At 42.0% G+C, this 16,817-nt stretch overlaps 1 protein-coding gene across 1 annotated transcript; it reads right to left on the reverse strand.

Moving 5' to 3' along the window:
• Nucleotides 1–1,607: 1,607 nt before the first annotated feature.
• On the reverse strand, nucleotides 1,608–16,791 carry RAD1 (RAD1 checkpoint DNA exonuclease). Its single transcript, XM_063456845.1, has 6 exons — nucleotides 16,694–16,791; nucleotides 11,719–11,929; nucleotides 9,910–10,018; nucleotides 4,175–4,433; nucleotides 2,867–2,965; nucleotides 1,608–2,019 (listed from the first exon to the last, which is right to left on the reverse strand). The coding sequence occupies exons 2-6, from the start codon at nucleotides 11,908–11,910 to the stop codon at nucleotides 1,836–1,838; spliced, it is 843 nt and encodes a 280-aa protein (XP_063312915.1). The 5' UTR covers nucleotides 11,911–11,929; nucleotides 16,694–16,791; the 3' UTR covers nucleotides 1,608–1,835.
• Between the last annotated feature and the right edge of the window lie 26 nt (nucleotides 16,792–16,817).

The raw sequence follows: 16,817 nt of genomic DNA on the forward strand, positions 1-16,817 counted from the left end.
AGTCCTGGCCCCACCAGGCTCGTAGCTCCAGGGACTGGGCTCTCCGGGGACCCCTCAGACCCAGAGGCCCGGGAACCCACCTCTCCAGCGGTCGAGGTAACAGCACGGTGGATCTGTCCGGCGCCCGGCCCGTGCTGGCTGCTCATGACAGTCCCCCATGGTGCTTTTTTTTCAGGATTGGGGCGTCCCCCCATAGGAGTTCTCCTTCCTCTCCCTGTCTGTGTCCATTAGCTCACTGTTAATCAGTATCGCTCTTTACAGCTGGCTGGCTGTCTCCTTCTTCGCCATTGCCAGTTTAGGTGGTCGGCAAGGCGCCCCCGCGGGAGTTTCCGCTGCGGCATCCGTCGCCACCATGTGGCCCGGGATATCCCCCGCCAGCTATGTTCTCAACTGCCGCATGTACGTAGGCTTATGGCAGCTAGTAGGCCGAGGGCATCTGTTTCGGCTCATCCGGGTTGCTGCAGCCGTCTTCTAGGTATCTTATCAAAGCAGAGGATGTTCTCCATTGATTGGCGACGGAGTATTCGACCCTAAAACGGTCTGTAATAGCCTTTTATGTCGTTTTAATATTCTCGATGCTGGAGCCAAGGCAAGTGGCTTCCAGCTGGCACGGTGGCCTAGCCCCGCCCCTGACCGGCATACCTTTTTGAAAATGCAGGTATTAAAACGTTATAGTTAATTATTTCATGTAATATAGATCATGAGAATCTACGTACCACACAGAGTCTGGTCTGCAACTGCAACACTTCCAGTATACAACATATACATCTGGATATTTATATATAATCGTCTCAAATAATGACAACAAACTGGTTACTTTCTTATCACTTTACAAAAATAGAAAATGCATAACAGAGTACTCAATGTAGACACTTTATCTTGCAAAAATATACATTTTGAATTGAAACAAAACCTTATAACCAAGAACATTTTTTTCATAATAAAATAAATTGGTGACAAATAATACCAGGTGACATTTTTTTTAGATGGATGCTTCAAGGAATATATAGTTAAACCTGGAGGGTGTGATTGCTGTGCTGTGCATCATAAATTAGTACCACAGCAATAAACCATTGTATCAGTTTATAACTAAAGCCATACATTAAACTTCCATGCTTTATCAATACCTTGACCTGTGTTGTAGCTGAAGAGCCTGTAGTATGGTATAGAACTAAACCCTCAAAACCCATTGGGTTCATATATTTTATAAAAAAAATAAAAAATTAATTTAGGAAAACAAAACACAAGTGTATGATAGTTATTTAAAGGGACACTCCAGGCACCCAGACCACTTCTGCTCATTGGAGTGGTCTGGGTGCCAACTCCCACTACCCTTAACCCTGCAAGTGTAATTATTGCAGTTTTTCATATTGCAGGGTTAACTCCACTCTAGACAGCCACTAGAGGTCACTTCCTGGGTGACCTGTGACCTCACTTCCTGGGAAACCTGTGCTAGAGCGTCGCTGGACGTCCTCACGCTGTGTGAGGACCTCCAGCGTCGCTCAAAACCCCATAGGAAAGCATTGAAATGATTTGTCAATGCTTTCCTATGGGGGAGACGTAATGCGCATGTGCGGCATTTCCGCGCATGCGCATTAGGTCTCCTCGGCCGGTGGGCGAGACCGACGCATTCACAAGGATGAGCGTCGCGGAGGCGGAGACAGCGGCGAGGGACATCGGCGCTGTCCCAGGTAAGTGACTGAAGGGGTTTTCATCCCTTCAGTAACCGGGGATTGGTGGGTGGGAGGGAGAGGGACCCTCCAGTGCCAGAAAAACGGATTGTTTTTCTGGCACTGGAGTTTCCCTTTAAACACTGGGAAATTGATTGAAAGAACCTATGTCTCAGTTTCTTCCACATCTTCATCAGGACAGCAGTAGTACTCCACAAAGCAGATCTGGCCATCGTCGTTCCTGATCATGTACTGAAGAGAGAGAAAGCCTCTGTTGTCTGTCCGGATAGAAACTTTACAGGATAAAGCGAGGGCCTTTGTGGATGGCTTCAGCAAAGAGATTTTATACCTAAAGAAGAATACAAATAGTTTAAATTCTCTGTTCAGAGTTTAATGAAAATGTAGACAGATACACGTGTACTGCTAATGATAAATTGATGTAGATGACAGTTTAATTTGATGATAAACGGTGTCATCTACATCAATTTAATCACTATTACATACAAACATAGACTTACTTCTGTCTCTTTACATGCCAAATACAGTGGAAACAAGCAGATGTGAATGAATCCACCTGCTAACTATTGCTAGTGTTCAGGCATATAGAACCCATAATGGTAGTTCAAGATTTTGGAAGATGATATTGGTGTATAGATCATGCCTCTGCAAAAACACATTGCTTTCTGCAATTTAGGAGTTAAATCACTTTGTTTATGCAGCCTAACAGAACAAGAGATCATCACTTCTAAAGAAAACACAAAGTTTTACATGGTTATATTCAAGAATTAAGCCATTATTCTGTTCATGGAGGCTGTGTGAGAAACAAAAGTGCTTTAATTCCTCAATTGCAGATAACCGACGAGTGAAAATATAGGAGCGTGATCTATACACCAAAAACAAAAAAAAATCTTAATTAAGTTAAAGTTGCTTAGATGCTTAGAGTATCCCAGTATTATTGGAGCAGTAATAACACTGCACACTTATAAACGTCATGTTATTGCAGTATTACTGAAACAATGCTCAGCACTGTGATCTTGACATTCTGACAAGTAACTTGATAAATACCAATAGATCCCAATATTTCTTTCCTCCCCCCACCCCAATTTTTATTGAAGTTTTGCAAGGAGTATGATATGAATATTTATGACAACAGACAATAAGACAGGCATAAGAAGATTGTTTAATGTTTATATTACCTGTTTGTTTGGGTCTGGGTGCATTGAAACGCTTCTATCAGATCAGAATCCTTGGGATAGTCTAGATGAGCGCTTCCTGCATTGCCAAACGTGGACAATCTAAAGCACAAAAACTCAGTAAATTAGGTTAAACTCTCAAAACAACTTAAAAATAATCTAGTACATAAATAGCACAAAGAAGAAAAGCAAACTCTTAATAGTATTGCAAATACACGTGTAGGAAAAAAAAGAAATTAAAAAGAATCAAAAAAAATAAAAGAGCACACACCCATATTAAAGGAACACTCCAACCAAGCACCACAACCACTACAGCCCCCATAACAACCATCAACATATCGTGATAAAGGAACACTATGGTCACCAAAACAACTTTAGCTTAATTAAAGCAGTTTTGGTGTAAAGATCATGCCTCTCAGATTAAAAACTTCTAAAGTGATTGGATCAATGTATCTCTGCATGTAGACGCTGAACATTCCTCACAGAGCGTGGAGACGCTGAATGTCAGTGCTGCACAATGTGCATCACTTAACCAGGAAGCACCTCTAGTAACCATCTGAGTGACTGCCACTAGTTTTCCTAGGCAGTTATGTAAACACTGCCTTTTCTCTGCAGGGAACTACATTAAGGTGTAGTTGTTCTGATGACTATAGTGTTTATTTAACTAAACACTCAAACTGAATCACCAAGCTAAAGTTGTTTTGGGGACTATAGTGTCCCTTTATGCACACCACTACTTCCTAGGTCCTACATAATGGCCATATGGTGTAACTGAATCCCCATATTTGTCTGCTAAGATGAGCAAATTTAGGTAGACTTGTAAAATGTTTAACTTTTGTGTGTGTGTGTGTGTGTGTGTTAATCTGTATTTTGCATAAATGTTGGTTTTTATGTCAGCACCACTAATGAGACATGCATGTTCCAGGTGAACTCCAATTAATTACTTTTTCTCTGTTTGCTACAAACACACTGCTGTACATTTTGCAATTCTAGTTTTCAGAGCTGTAGTTCTGCGGTTTGCTTTCTAGTGTAGGAAGCTGGCAACTGAACTACAACTCACAGAAACCCTTGCTATATACATACAGCACTTCTCATGCAGTGCTGTCGAAAATTAAGCGAGCATCAGTTACTACTTTAGATCTTGCACAGACTGCAGATTGGAAGGAATTGCAGAACATGCAAGTGTATGTTTTAATCTTTTTAAATGCATGCACAATCAATGCATTTAAATCAATTCATCAACAAGTGACAATCAAACAGTAAGTAACAAAGTCATGTATATACAATTAGTAAATTAAATACAAGAAGCACCTGAAGTAAGGCTTGTCAGGAGACATTGTAATTTGCAAGAAGTCGCTGGTCATGTCCAATTCCGAAAACGCCTCCCTTAGCCCATCTGATTGAAGAATGATTTTATTTAGCACATTAGTGCTGCAAAAATCAAAGTCCAGTGTCTCCTCAGGCTCCTGAGTGAGAATTTTACACACTGTCACTACACCTCCTTCTTCTAGAAACAGGATAAGCGGGTTGCCATATCCCTGATAACACATTTTCAAGGCAGTTGATGTACCTAAACAGGGGTTTACAAATAAAGAAAATGCATTAGAAACAGACACTAAAATTTCACGTGACAAATGTCACCTGCTAGTTGTTTCCTAAGGTCCACCATTTTTTCCCTCAGTGCACATCACTTCATGCCGAACGTGCCACATAAGTCCAGGACCACAATTTGTAGCATACATATGTTGCAGGATTACTTTTAATACGTTTAATTCCTACCTAATGCCTACATGCAGCATGTGATATGTGTTCAGGGAAACAAGACAGGTTTTGCCATCCATCATTGAAACTTACAGGTAGGATCACTAAACTTATAGATAGGCATCTTGCTCAGTTCATCTGCATCATTCTTTTTGTGCGTAGTAAGTACAATACTGTTGTATTTGTGTAAATTTTATTAAATACTTTATCCTATAACCAATTATTAGAAGCAGCACGGCATGTGTTACCTAGGTGCTGTATTGTGAAACATTCTTATTCCAATTGGAAGATAAACTCCATCTAAACTGCCTTCACTAAATGGGATATACATTTTATATATACAATTTTAGGCGTGTGATTTGCATTCTTTGAGAAAGTACTTTTAAAAGATGTAGCTCAGGGGTCGTCAACCTGGTCCCTACCAGTGGGCGTTTTAGGATTCCAGGTGGGCGGTAGCAGAATCCTCCTCCATCCAGAGAGATTAATGCTCTATTCATACCTCTCGCGCACTCAGTGGTAAGCAGGAAGTGCGGTGTGCAGATGCGAGTGCGCGAACGTGTTTGCCTGAACGCGCACCCGTATCGCACGCGCGTACGAACACTTGCGCTCGTGAACGAGTGTAAAACATGGGTAGAGGAAGGGGAGGAGTTGGAGTAGGTAGGGGGATACACGATAGCAGGGAGCAGAGTACTTTTAAAAAAAGGAGAAAGAAGGAAAATAAAAAAAATATAAAAAAAAAAAGGAGAGAATTGTTGTTGGCTAATATATTATTATTATTGTGAAGAAAATAGAATTGTATTTAACATTTTCTTCTTTATTCGGTTTGTTTCCTCCATTTACTGCATTGATATTGAATATTGGTTCGGTAGTTTGAAACTACCGCACACCGACCACCCTCCTGGCTCATTAACTTCAAAAGAACCGACTATTAAGTGCTCCCTGGGCGGCCGCTGTTCGTATAGCCGAACACCACGTGGAATAGAAAACGGTGGCCATCTTGTTCGCACGAGGGGAGTCAGCGGGACTTGGTCGTCGAGTGTCTGGAACTAAAATCGGACACTCGACCTCACGAACCACCGCTGAAACTACCGAACGCCTGCTTCTCTTAATTACCGAACAGCCAGGAGAGCGCTATTCAGTGATTTTGTTCGTACGGACAAGGCGAGCAATCGCTCCTATGAGCCAGGAGGATCCATTCGGTACTTTGTTCGTTTTTTTACCTTTTTCTGAATTGACCGACCGCACACGCTGAATTCATGGAACTGTTTTGGGCAGGAGCCTCGTGTGTGTGGTCGGTCAAACATGACTTCCATACTTTTTAAGAACCCCTGAACCGATCTGGGTGAAATTTGGATAGGTTTGTCCCCCAGATCGGGGCTATCAGGGGATATATAATTTGTGGGGATACCTTGTGGGGAAAGGGGTGTTCCAACTTTTGGGAAAATTGTGTGCCCTCTGCCTGGAGATAATTGATTTATTCCTTAACTTATCTTAATATCTCCCAGGCAGAGGGAAGGCGTGTATTACTGTAAAACTGTATGATGATTGGTTAATGTCTTTGTTTGCTGTGGGAGGTCCTCTTGCAGTAGGATTTCTCATAAAAGCCAGTGTGTTTTCAATAAACTTCATTCCTGTTACACCCTTCATGAAGTCTAGGCTCATGTTTGGGGAATATTCTATTTGCTGGGGAGAATCGTCTTGGAAGCTGCATTCATTTACACTATTCCTCTACTCCCTGCTGCAGCTATAATCACTTATGCTCAGCTAATGGGAAAGGAATAGAAGACCGCAGTACCATAACCACTGCAGGTCTTAACAATTATTATTATTATTATTATTATTATTATTAAGTGTGCTACCTAGCTCACCCTTCCTGCTGGGCATTGCTATAAGGAAGGTAAAAAAAAAATTGAAAAAAGGAAAAAAGTGTGGGGGTGGGGCGGGGAGTTGAGGAGGGAGAGGAGGGGAGCTAATGCACAGATGAGAAATCATTATATGAGCAAACAGAGAAATCATCTGAATATCACTGAAAGAGGAGACCTTAGTTTGTTCCTTACGAAAATCAAACCAGATATCAAATATTTAGTCTCGCAGCATCAACCTCAAGGATCTCATTAATCACTAGTAAAGGTATTTCAATTTACTTTATTGTTTTGCCATTAAAATTTAAAAAGTTAAAAACATTATAAACATGCATAAAGTAGAAACAAAGATAAATGTACCGACATTTTTTTTTTTTTTTTTTAAACCCTCTTTTCTAAAAAATATTTCGAAATTTTTCCATCAAGAAAGATACATTAGTGGGCGCTAGGTAGAAAAAGGTTGACTATCCCTGATGTAGCTTTTGCCACTGACAGGGCTGTGCACTTGGGAAAATATATACCGTATATACTCGAGTATAAGCCGACCCGAATATAAGCCGAGGCCCCTAATTTTATCCCAAAAAACTGGGAAAACTTATTGACTCGAGTATAAGACTAGGGTGGGAAATGCAGCAGCTACTGGTAAATTTCTAAATAAAATTAGATCCTAAAAAATATATATTAATTGAATATTTATTTACAGTGTGTGTATAATGAATGCAGTGTGTGCGTATGTGTGTGTGTATGAGTGCAGCGTGTGTGTATGAGTGCAGCGTGTGTGTATGAGTGCAGTGTGTGTGCATGAATGCAGTGTGTGTGTGTATGAATGCAGTGTGTGAATGCAGTGTGTGCAGGGCCGGTGCAAGGATATTTGCCGCCGTAGGCAAAAAACATTTTGCCGACCCCTCCCCCCCCCATATGTCCTGACTTCCCCTCCTCCTCCCTCAGTGGTCCTTACCTCCCCACCCCCGTGTTCCTTCACCCCCCCCCCCCAGTGGTCCTGACTCACCCCTCCCCTAGTGGTCCTTGCCCTCCCCTCCCCTAGTGGTCCTTATCCCACCCCCTCCCTCTCATAGTGGTCCTTATCCCCCCCCATCCCTCCCATAGTGGTCCATATCCCCCCCCATCCCTCCCATAGTGGTCCATATACCCCCCCTCCCTCCCATAGTGGTCTTTATACCCCCCTCCCTCCCATAGTGGTCCTTATCCCCCCCTCTCCCTCCCATAGTGGTCCTTATACCCCCCCTCCCTCCCAAAGTGGTCCTTATCCCCCCCCTCCCTCCCATAGTGGTCCTTATCCCCCCCCTCCCTCCCATAGTGGTCCTTATACCCCCCTCCCTCCCATAGTGGTCCTTATCCCCCCCCCTCCCTCCAATAGTGGTCCTTATACCCCCCCTCCCTCCCATAGTGGTCCTTATCCCACCCCCTCCCTCCCATAGTGGTCCTTATCCCCCCCCTCCCTCCCATAGTGGTCCTTATCCCCCCCCTCCCTCCCATAGTGGTCCTTATCCCCCCTCCCTCCCATAGTGGTCCTTATACCCCCCCTCCCTCCCATAGTGGTCCTTATCCCACCCCCTCCCTCCCATAGTGGTCCTTATCCCCCCCCTCCCTCCCATAGTGGTCCTTATCCCCCCCCCCTCCCATAGTGGTCCTTATCCCCCCCCCCCCTCCCATAGTGGTCCTTATCCCCCCCCCTCCCATAGTGGTCCTTATCCCCCCCCCTCCCTCCCATAGTTGTCCTTATACCTCTTTTTTTTGTTATTATACATTTTTTATTATTATTTCTTATTTTTTTATTATATATTTTTTTTCGTCCCCCCTCCCTGCTTGATACATAGCAGGGAGGGGGGCTCCTTCCCTGGTGGTCCAGTGGCAGTTCAGTGAGGGGAGAGGGGGGCTGGCAGAGCTGTACTTACCTTTCCTGCAGCTCCTGTCAGCTCTCTCCTCCTCCGCGCGGTCTGTGCAGCTCTCTCTGTCAGCTCCCAGTGTAAGTCTCGCGAGAGCCGCGGCTCTCGCGAGACTTACACTGGGAGCTGACCGAGGTGCTGAACGGACCGGCAGAGGAGGAGAGAGCTGACAGGAGCTGCAGGAAAGGTAAGTACAGCTCTGCCAGCCCCCCTCTCCCCCCAGTCTGTATTATGGCAATGCAAATTGCCATAATACAGACTCTGACTCGAGTATAAGCCGAGTTGGGGTTTTTCAGCCCAAAAAATGGGCTGAAAAACTCGGCTTATACTCGAGTATATACGGTAAGTGAAAATGCCCTTGTAATTGGACTTGAAATGACATTGGTCACCAAAACAACTTTAACTTGGAGGAACACTATAGGGTCAGGAACACAAACATGACTTCCTGACCCTATAGTTTTAAAACCACCATGAACTATATTGTTTGTTTAATAACAAATACAGCAACTATCATTTTTCTCCTTCTCTTCCAGTCTTCCTTTCCTTATGACCATTGTATTATTATTCATGATCTCTCCCATTCCTTTATTTATACTATCTATTCTTCGTTGCACCAACTCACGTTGCACCAACCACCATTTGGTACTCTTCTGTCCATGATGTCTATGGTGTTCCTTTCTGTGAGAGTCTTAACTGATGAACTGTGTGTAAATTAATTAGGCAACTGAAAGTAAACCTTACTCCAGATACCATGCTGTATATAAGAAAAAGTAGTCCCCAGATTCTCTTATGTATAATAAGCAAACTAATGTGAAAAAAGGGGAAATAGAGTGACAAATATAAATTCAAAACAAAAAACTACAAAATGACTGTGCCGTTTTAGTTAAGGGATATTCACATGTGTAGTCATGACTTTGTGTAATGGGATAAATGTAAACATTTAAGATAATGCCACGGGCTAATTGCTATTGTATATTGCAACACAAAAGTGATAATTAAAAGGCACTTCAATACAAAATATGTGCAGAAAACAATGTAAACACAAATACACAAAAATGAAGTGCAATTGTGCATTCATATTTATCAAAACCTGTGTCCAGATCTCAAAAAAATGACATACATATCAAAGAATAAATAAACCTAATATAGTGCAATATGTATATAAAAATGCCAAAAGTGTAATAAATATATATATCACATATCTACAAAATGCATAACTGAAATATATGTCATCACACTAAAGAGAATGTTATGTGAACTAGTAGTGTAAAAACAGAATGTGTAAAATGAATACACATAAACTTGGAGATACATTGAAAATATAAACAGCGGTTTAACAAATTAATAAAATAATGTATGTAGAGAAGATGTATCTAATATTTTAGGATTTTGTGTATTGGCCTATAATCTTTAACAAAACTCCTGAGAAGCCATTTATGTTACAATGTTCTAATCAGTTGCCCTATTATCAGTCTATTTAAATGCATGTGCAGGCATATATAATTTAATTGCATACCTGGTACAGCACTCACACCAAAAATATTCAAACAGTCTAGGAGAACAGTAAGATTTATCCGAAACATTACAGACTCTTCTTGAATGTTGAACTCCTGAAAGATTCCAGCCTGGTAGACACAAGATATAATCAGCATAATCAAACTAACAAAGGTTCAAATAAAAAAAGAAATTAGCAGAGACTAATATTTAGATCTCTACACATCCCATCCAATCATGAACTGTACCGGACCAGTATTTTAGCTAGGATTATGTAATCAGCAGGAGAATGTAAACAGTTAATACTATAAAGCTATAACAAAGTTCATCCATTTTAATGTGATCACGCTAGTATCATACCAGATGTAGGAGGAGTTACCTCGAATCCAGTACCGAGTGAAGCTTCCCTTGCTGGTTTTAACGGCATTGTCCGACTTTACAGTGCTCTGCCTCTCAAGATCCAATCAAATGATTCTCATAGAGAATAATAGAATTGGACAATTCTCGACCAGCTCAGAGCGCGTGCACGTGCTCTGAGTTGGCTAGAAGAGGGAGAGGTGGGAAATTAGAGAGGGTGGGAAGATATAAGCTTCCCCTTGCAGGTGTCCTCACAGTCCTGCCAGCAAGATAAAAGATCATAACAGCACAGTGCACACTGATGACAGCCTAACTTTTTGCACAGAATGGACAATTAGGCACATGTGCTGGTGATGCAACTAGCCCCAGGTACAAAAGTGAAGATTCTGAATGTGCAGTGTTTCAGGCAGAAATGCTGCACATACAGATTCCTAAAATAAAAAATTTAGTTACTTGATGGCTCTGGAAATGTATAAAATATTTAAAACTATGAATAGTAGCAGCAACCTTTAAAATGCCATAACTCAAACACTAATTTGTTTATTTTTAAAACGTTTAATTTTAGTACCATCATTATAAATCACTATTTGCACATTTGCCTTGTAAAAAGCACTATACACTTTATGAATTGTTTTTATTATTTGATCACATTTTTAATGCAGTGTTGGTTTAAAGGTATTTTTGTAAATTGGACATACAGTTGAGGTTTTGTTTTTTTAAGAACTTATCTATAGGAATTTTAGATTGCATAAATAGTGTTGATCTTTTAAAGGCACAACGTACCTTACAATCTGATATCTACCACCATGACCACTTCTTAAAGCGGAAGTTGTCATGGTGGTTAAAGCAACCTTTTAACAATTTTAAAAGATAGCAGAGTCAATGTTGAACGAATAAAAGGAACACTCCAAGCACCTTAACCACTGCAGCGTGCTGAAGAGATTATGGTGGCAGGAGTGCTGATACACCCCTATTGTAAGGAGTAAAAGCATTTTAGAATGGTTTGATTTCTTACCTTGGATCTGCTATGTACTGCTCACTGTCTCCACTACCTCAGGCAGAGAACCAGAAGCTTCTGTTAGCCCTCCTAAGCTAAGCACTGCATTGCAGTGCAGGAAAGTGCATTGGCGCAGAGCATCATCTCATCACCCTCATCCAATGAGCACCAGGATTTAAAATTTCCACACACCCGCTAGTCATTGGTGAGTGAGAATTTAATCCTGGTAAATATGCCATGGACCTTGGAGTCTCACAGTGGTGAGTAACTTTCAGGCCTGTCTAGTAGCACACGTACAACTTGAAATGTTAAGCCCTGAAAACCACTGAAAGCCATGTAGTGACTATGGGTGCAAACCACTGAAAGCCATGTAGTGACTATGGGTGCAAACCACTGAAAGCCACGTAGTGACTATGGGTGCAAACCACTGAAAGCCACGTAGTGACTATGGGTGCTTAGATCGCCTCTGTTACTCACCTGAATGAAGGCATTGGCTTGAAGACACTTGGAATTTTCAACTGTAAATTTAAGTCCATTATTTGTAGCAAAACAAGCTGCGTGGTCTTTGAAGTGAATGGCCTTTAAAATATTAGAGAGGTTGCGAACATTGTCCAGACTGCAGGTGAATACATATTGCTCATCATTTGCATCAGGCTGCGAAAATGACATATTTAATACTTAAGTTGTCCTGTAGAAACACAATAGGAGAAAACATTGGATCATCACTGAGCAAATCATTTGACTTTCTCCTCATGCATCATGCTTTCTACTAAACACACAGAAAGCAGGTAAAGTCCAAAATGACCACAACTTCCATTACACTCAGCCAGAAGTATACCCATATCTGAAATATTCAATGTGTATCAGGCTATATAATGAAAATTATACAAGCAAGCTATAATGACAGCTTTGGTATTTTTGCGGCAGTTTTGAAATTCAGATTTTATTCATCTACAATATAGAATTTAGGAAGGAACTCAGAAATTCAATGTTCAAATTGTAGACAAAAACAACAATTCAACTACATTCATGTTTGGCTATGCTGGCCAACCATTAATATTCACTTCGACAATTAACACTTTAGTTGATAACCCTGTCAATAATAGGCAACATATGAAAGGATCCCAGAACTGTGCACCATTACTACTGACAGCAATAGGCAGTACCTCTCTCCTCTATTAATAGTGACAGCAATGGGCAGTGATGCTCTATTAATAATAACAGCAATGGACAGTAATGCTCTATTAATACTGACAGCAATGGGCAGTACTGCTCTATTAGTACTGACAGCAATGGGCAGTACTGCTCTATTAGTACTGACAGCAATGGGCAGTACTGCTCTATTAGTACTGACAGCAATGGGCAGTACTGCTCTATTAGTACTGACAGCAATGGGCAGTACTGCTCTATTAGTACTGACAGCAATGGGCAGTACTGCTCTATTAGTACTGACAGCAATGGGCAGTACTGCTCTATTAGTACTGACAGCAATGGGCAGTAATGCTCTGTTAATACTGACAGCAATGGGCAGTAATGCTCCATTAATACTGACAGCAATGGGCAGTAATGCTCCATTAATACTGACAGCAATGGGCAGTAATGCTCTGTTAATACTGACAGCAATGGGCAGTAATGCTCTGTTAATACTGACAGCAATGGGCAGTATCGCTCTATTAATACTGACAGCAATGGGCAGTACTGCTCTATTAATACTGACAGCAATGGGCAGTACTGCTCCATTAATACTGACAGCAATGCTCTATTAATACTGACAGCAATGGGCAGTAATGCTCTGTTAATACTGACAGCAATGGGCAGTATCGCTCTATTAATACTGACAGCAATGGACAGTACTGCTCCATTAATACTGACAGCAATGGACAGTATCGCTCTGTTAATACTGACAGCAATGGACAGTACTGCTCCATTAATACTGACAGCAATGGGCAGTAATGCTCTGTTAATACTGACAGCAATGGGCAGTAATGCTCTGTTAATACTGACAGCAATGGGCAGTACTGCTCTATTAATACTGACAGCAATGGGCAGTACTGCTCTATTAGTACTGACAGCAATGGGCAGTACTGCTCTATTAGTACTGACAGCAATGGGCAGTACTGCTCTATTAGTACTGACAGCAATGGGCAGTACTGCTCTATTAGTACTGACAGCAATGGGCAGTACTGCTCTATTAGTACTGACAGCAATGGGCAGTAATGCTCTGTTAATACTGACAGCAATGGGCAGTAATGCTCCATTAATACTGACAGCAATGGGCAGTAATGCTCCGTTAATACTGACAGCAATGGGCAGTAATGCTCTATTAATACTGACAGCAATGGGCAGTATCGCTCTATTAATACTGACAGCAATGGGCAGTACTGCTCTATTAATACTGACAGCAATGGGCAGTACTGCTCCATTAATACTGACAGCAATGCTCTGTTAATACTGACAGCAATGGGCAGTAATGCTCTGTTAATACTGACAGCAATGGGCAGTATCGCTCTATTAATACTGACAGCAATGGACAGTACTGCTCCATTAATACTGACAGCAATGGGCAGTATCGCTCTGTTAATACTGACAGCAATGGGCAGTAATGCTCTGTTAATACTGACAGCAATGGGCAGTATCGCTCTATTAATACTGACAGCAATGGGCAGTATCGCTCTATTAATACTGACAGCAATGGGCAGTATCGCTCTGTTAATACTGACAGCAATGGGCAGTAATGCTCTGTTAATACTGACAGCAATGGGCAGTAATGCTCTGTTAATACTGACAGCAATGGGCAGTAATGCTCTGTTAATACTGACAGCAATGGGCAGTAATGCTCTATTAATACTGACAGCAATGGGCAATATCGCTCTATTAATACTGACAGCAATGGGCAGTAATGCTCTATTAATACTGACAGCAATGGGCAGTAATGCTCTATTAATACTGACAGCAATGGGCAGTAATGCTCTATTAATACTGACAGCAATGGGCAGTAATGCTCTATTAATACTGACAGCAATGGGCAGTAATGCTCTATTAATACTGACAGCAATGGGCAGTAATGCTCTATTAATACTGACAGCAATGGGCAGTAATGCTCTATTAATACTGACAGCAATGGGCAGTAAAGCTCTATTAATACTGACAGCAATGGGCAGTAAAGCTCTATTAATACTGACAGCAATGGGCAGTAATGCTCTATTAATACTGACAGCAATGGGCAGTAATGCTCTATTAATACTGACAGCAATGGGCAGTAATGCTCTATTAATACTGACAGCAATGGGCAGTAATGCTCTATTAATACTGACAGCAATGGGCAGTAATGCTCTATTAATACTGACAGCAATGGGCAGTAATGCTCTATTAATACTGACAGCAATGGGCAGTAATGCTCTATTAATACTGACAGCAATGGGCAGTAATGCTCTATTAATACTGACAGCAATGGGCAGTAATGCTCTATTAATACTGACAGCAATGGGCAGTAATGCTCTATTAATACTGACAGCAATGGGCAGTAATGCTCTATTAATACTGACAGCAATGGGCAGTAATGCTCTATTAATACTGACAGCAATGGGCAGTAATGCTCTATTAATACTGACAGCAATGGGCAGTAATGCTCTATTAATACTGACAGCTATGGGCAGTAATGCTCTATTAATACTGACAGCAATGGGCAGTAATGCTCTATTAATACTGACAGCAATGGGCAGAAATGCTCTATTAATACTGACAGCAATGAGCAGTAATGCTCTGCTCTATTAATACTGACAGCAATAGGCAGTACTCCTCTACTCTATTAATACTGACAGCAATGGGCAGTACTGCTCTACTAATACTGACAGCAATGGGCAGTACTACTCTACTAATACTGACAGCAATGGGCAGTACTACTCTATTAATACTGACAGCAATGGGCAGTAATGCTCTATTAATACTGACAGCAATGGGCAGTAATGCTCTATTAATACTGACAGCAATGGCAGTGATGCTCTATTAATACTGACAGCAATGGCAGTGATGCTCCGTTAATACTGACAGCAATGGGCAGTGATGCTCTATTAATACTGACAGCAATGGGCAGTAATGCTCTATTAATACTGACAGCAATGGGCAGTAATGCTCTGTTAATACTGACAGCAATGGGCAGTAATGCTCTGTTAATACTGACAGCAATGGGCAGTAATGCTCTGTTAATACTGACAGCAATGGGCAGTAATGCTCTGTTAATACTGACAGCAATGGGCAGTAATGCTCTGTTAATACTGACAGCAATGGGCAGTAATGCTCTGTTAATACTGACAGCAATGGGCAGTAATGCTCTGTTAATACTGACAGCAATGGGCAGTAATGCTCTGTTAATACTGACAGCAATGGGCAGTAATGCTCTGTTAATACTGACAGCAATGGGCAGTAATGCTCTGTTAATACTGACAGCAATGGGCAGTAATGCTCTGTTAATACTGACAGCAATGGGCAGTAATGCTCTGTTAATACTGACAGCAATGGGCAGTAATGCTCTGTTAATACTGACAGCAATGGGCAGTAATGCTCTGTTAATACTGACAGCAATGGGCAGTAATGCTCTGTTAATACTGACAGCAATGGGCAGTAATGCTCTGTTAATACTGACAGCAATGGGCAGTAATGCTCTGTTAATACTGACAGCAATGGGCAGTAATGCTCTGTTAATACTGACAGCAATGGGCAGTAATGCTCTATTAATACTGACAGCAATGCTCTATTAATACTGACAGCAATGGGCAGTAATGCTCTATTAATACTGACAGCAATGGGCAGTAATGCTCTGTTAATATTGACAGCAATGGGCAGTAATGCTCTGTTAATACTGACAGCAATGGGCAGTAATGCTCTATTAATACTGACAGCAATGCTCTATTAATACTGACAGCAATGGGCAGGTACATATCATTAAAGGACCACTCTAGTGCCAGGAAAGCATACTCGTTTTCCTGGCACTAGAGTGCCCTGAGGGTGCCCCCACCCTCAGGGACCCCCTCCCGCCCGGCTCTGGAAAGGGGAAAGGGGTAAAAACTTACCTTTTTCCAGCGCTGGGCGGGGAGCTCTCCTCCTCTTCTCCTCCCCGTCGGCTGAATGCGCACGCGCGGCAAGAGCTGCGCGCGCATTCAGCCGGTCACATAGGAAAGCATTCATAATGCTTTCCTATGGACGCTGGCGTGCTCTCACTGTGAAAATCACAGTGAGAAGCACGCAAGCGCCTCTAGCGGCTGTCAATGAGACAGCCACTAGAGGACATAGGGGGAAGGCTTAACCCATTCATAAACATAGCAGTTTCTCTGAAACTGCTATGTTTCTGAAAAAATGGGTTAACCCTAGAAGGACCTGGCACCCAGACCACTTCATTAAGCTGAAGTGGTCTGGGTGCCTAGAGTGGTCCTTTAAATTTCCCTCCTTCACTTACCACGACCACTGCAACCCGACAGACTGCAACCACACAGCTCACCTACGTCATCACGTAAAGACGCAGGCCATGTTATCCCGCGGTGCATGCTGGGAAAGACTGCATCAGAACGTTTTCAGGGTTA

Source organism: Pelobates fuscus, chromosome 5 (assembly GCF_036172605.1).
Source record: "Pelobates fuscus isolate aPelFus1 chromosome 5, aPelFus1.pri, whole genome shotgun sequence".
Classification (NCBI taxonomy): Eukaryota; Metazoa; Chordata; class Amphibia; order Anura; family Pelobatidae; genus Pelobates; species Pelobates fuscus.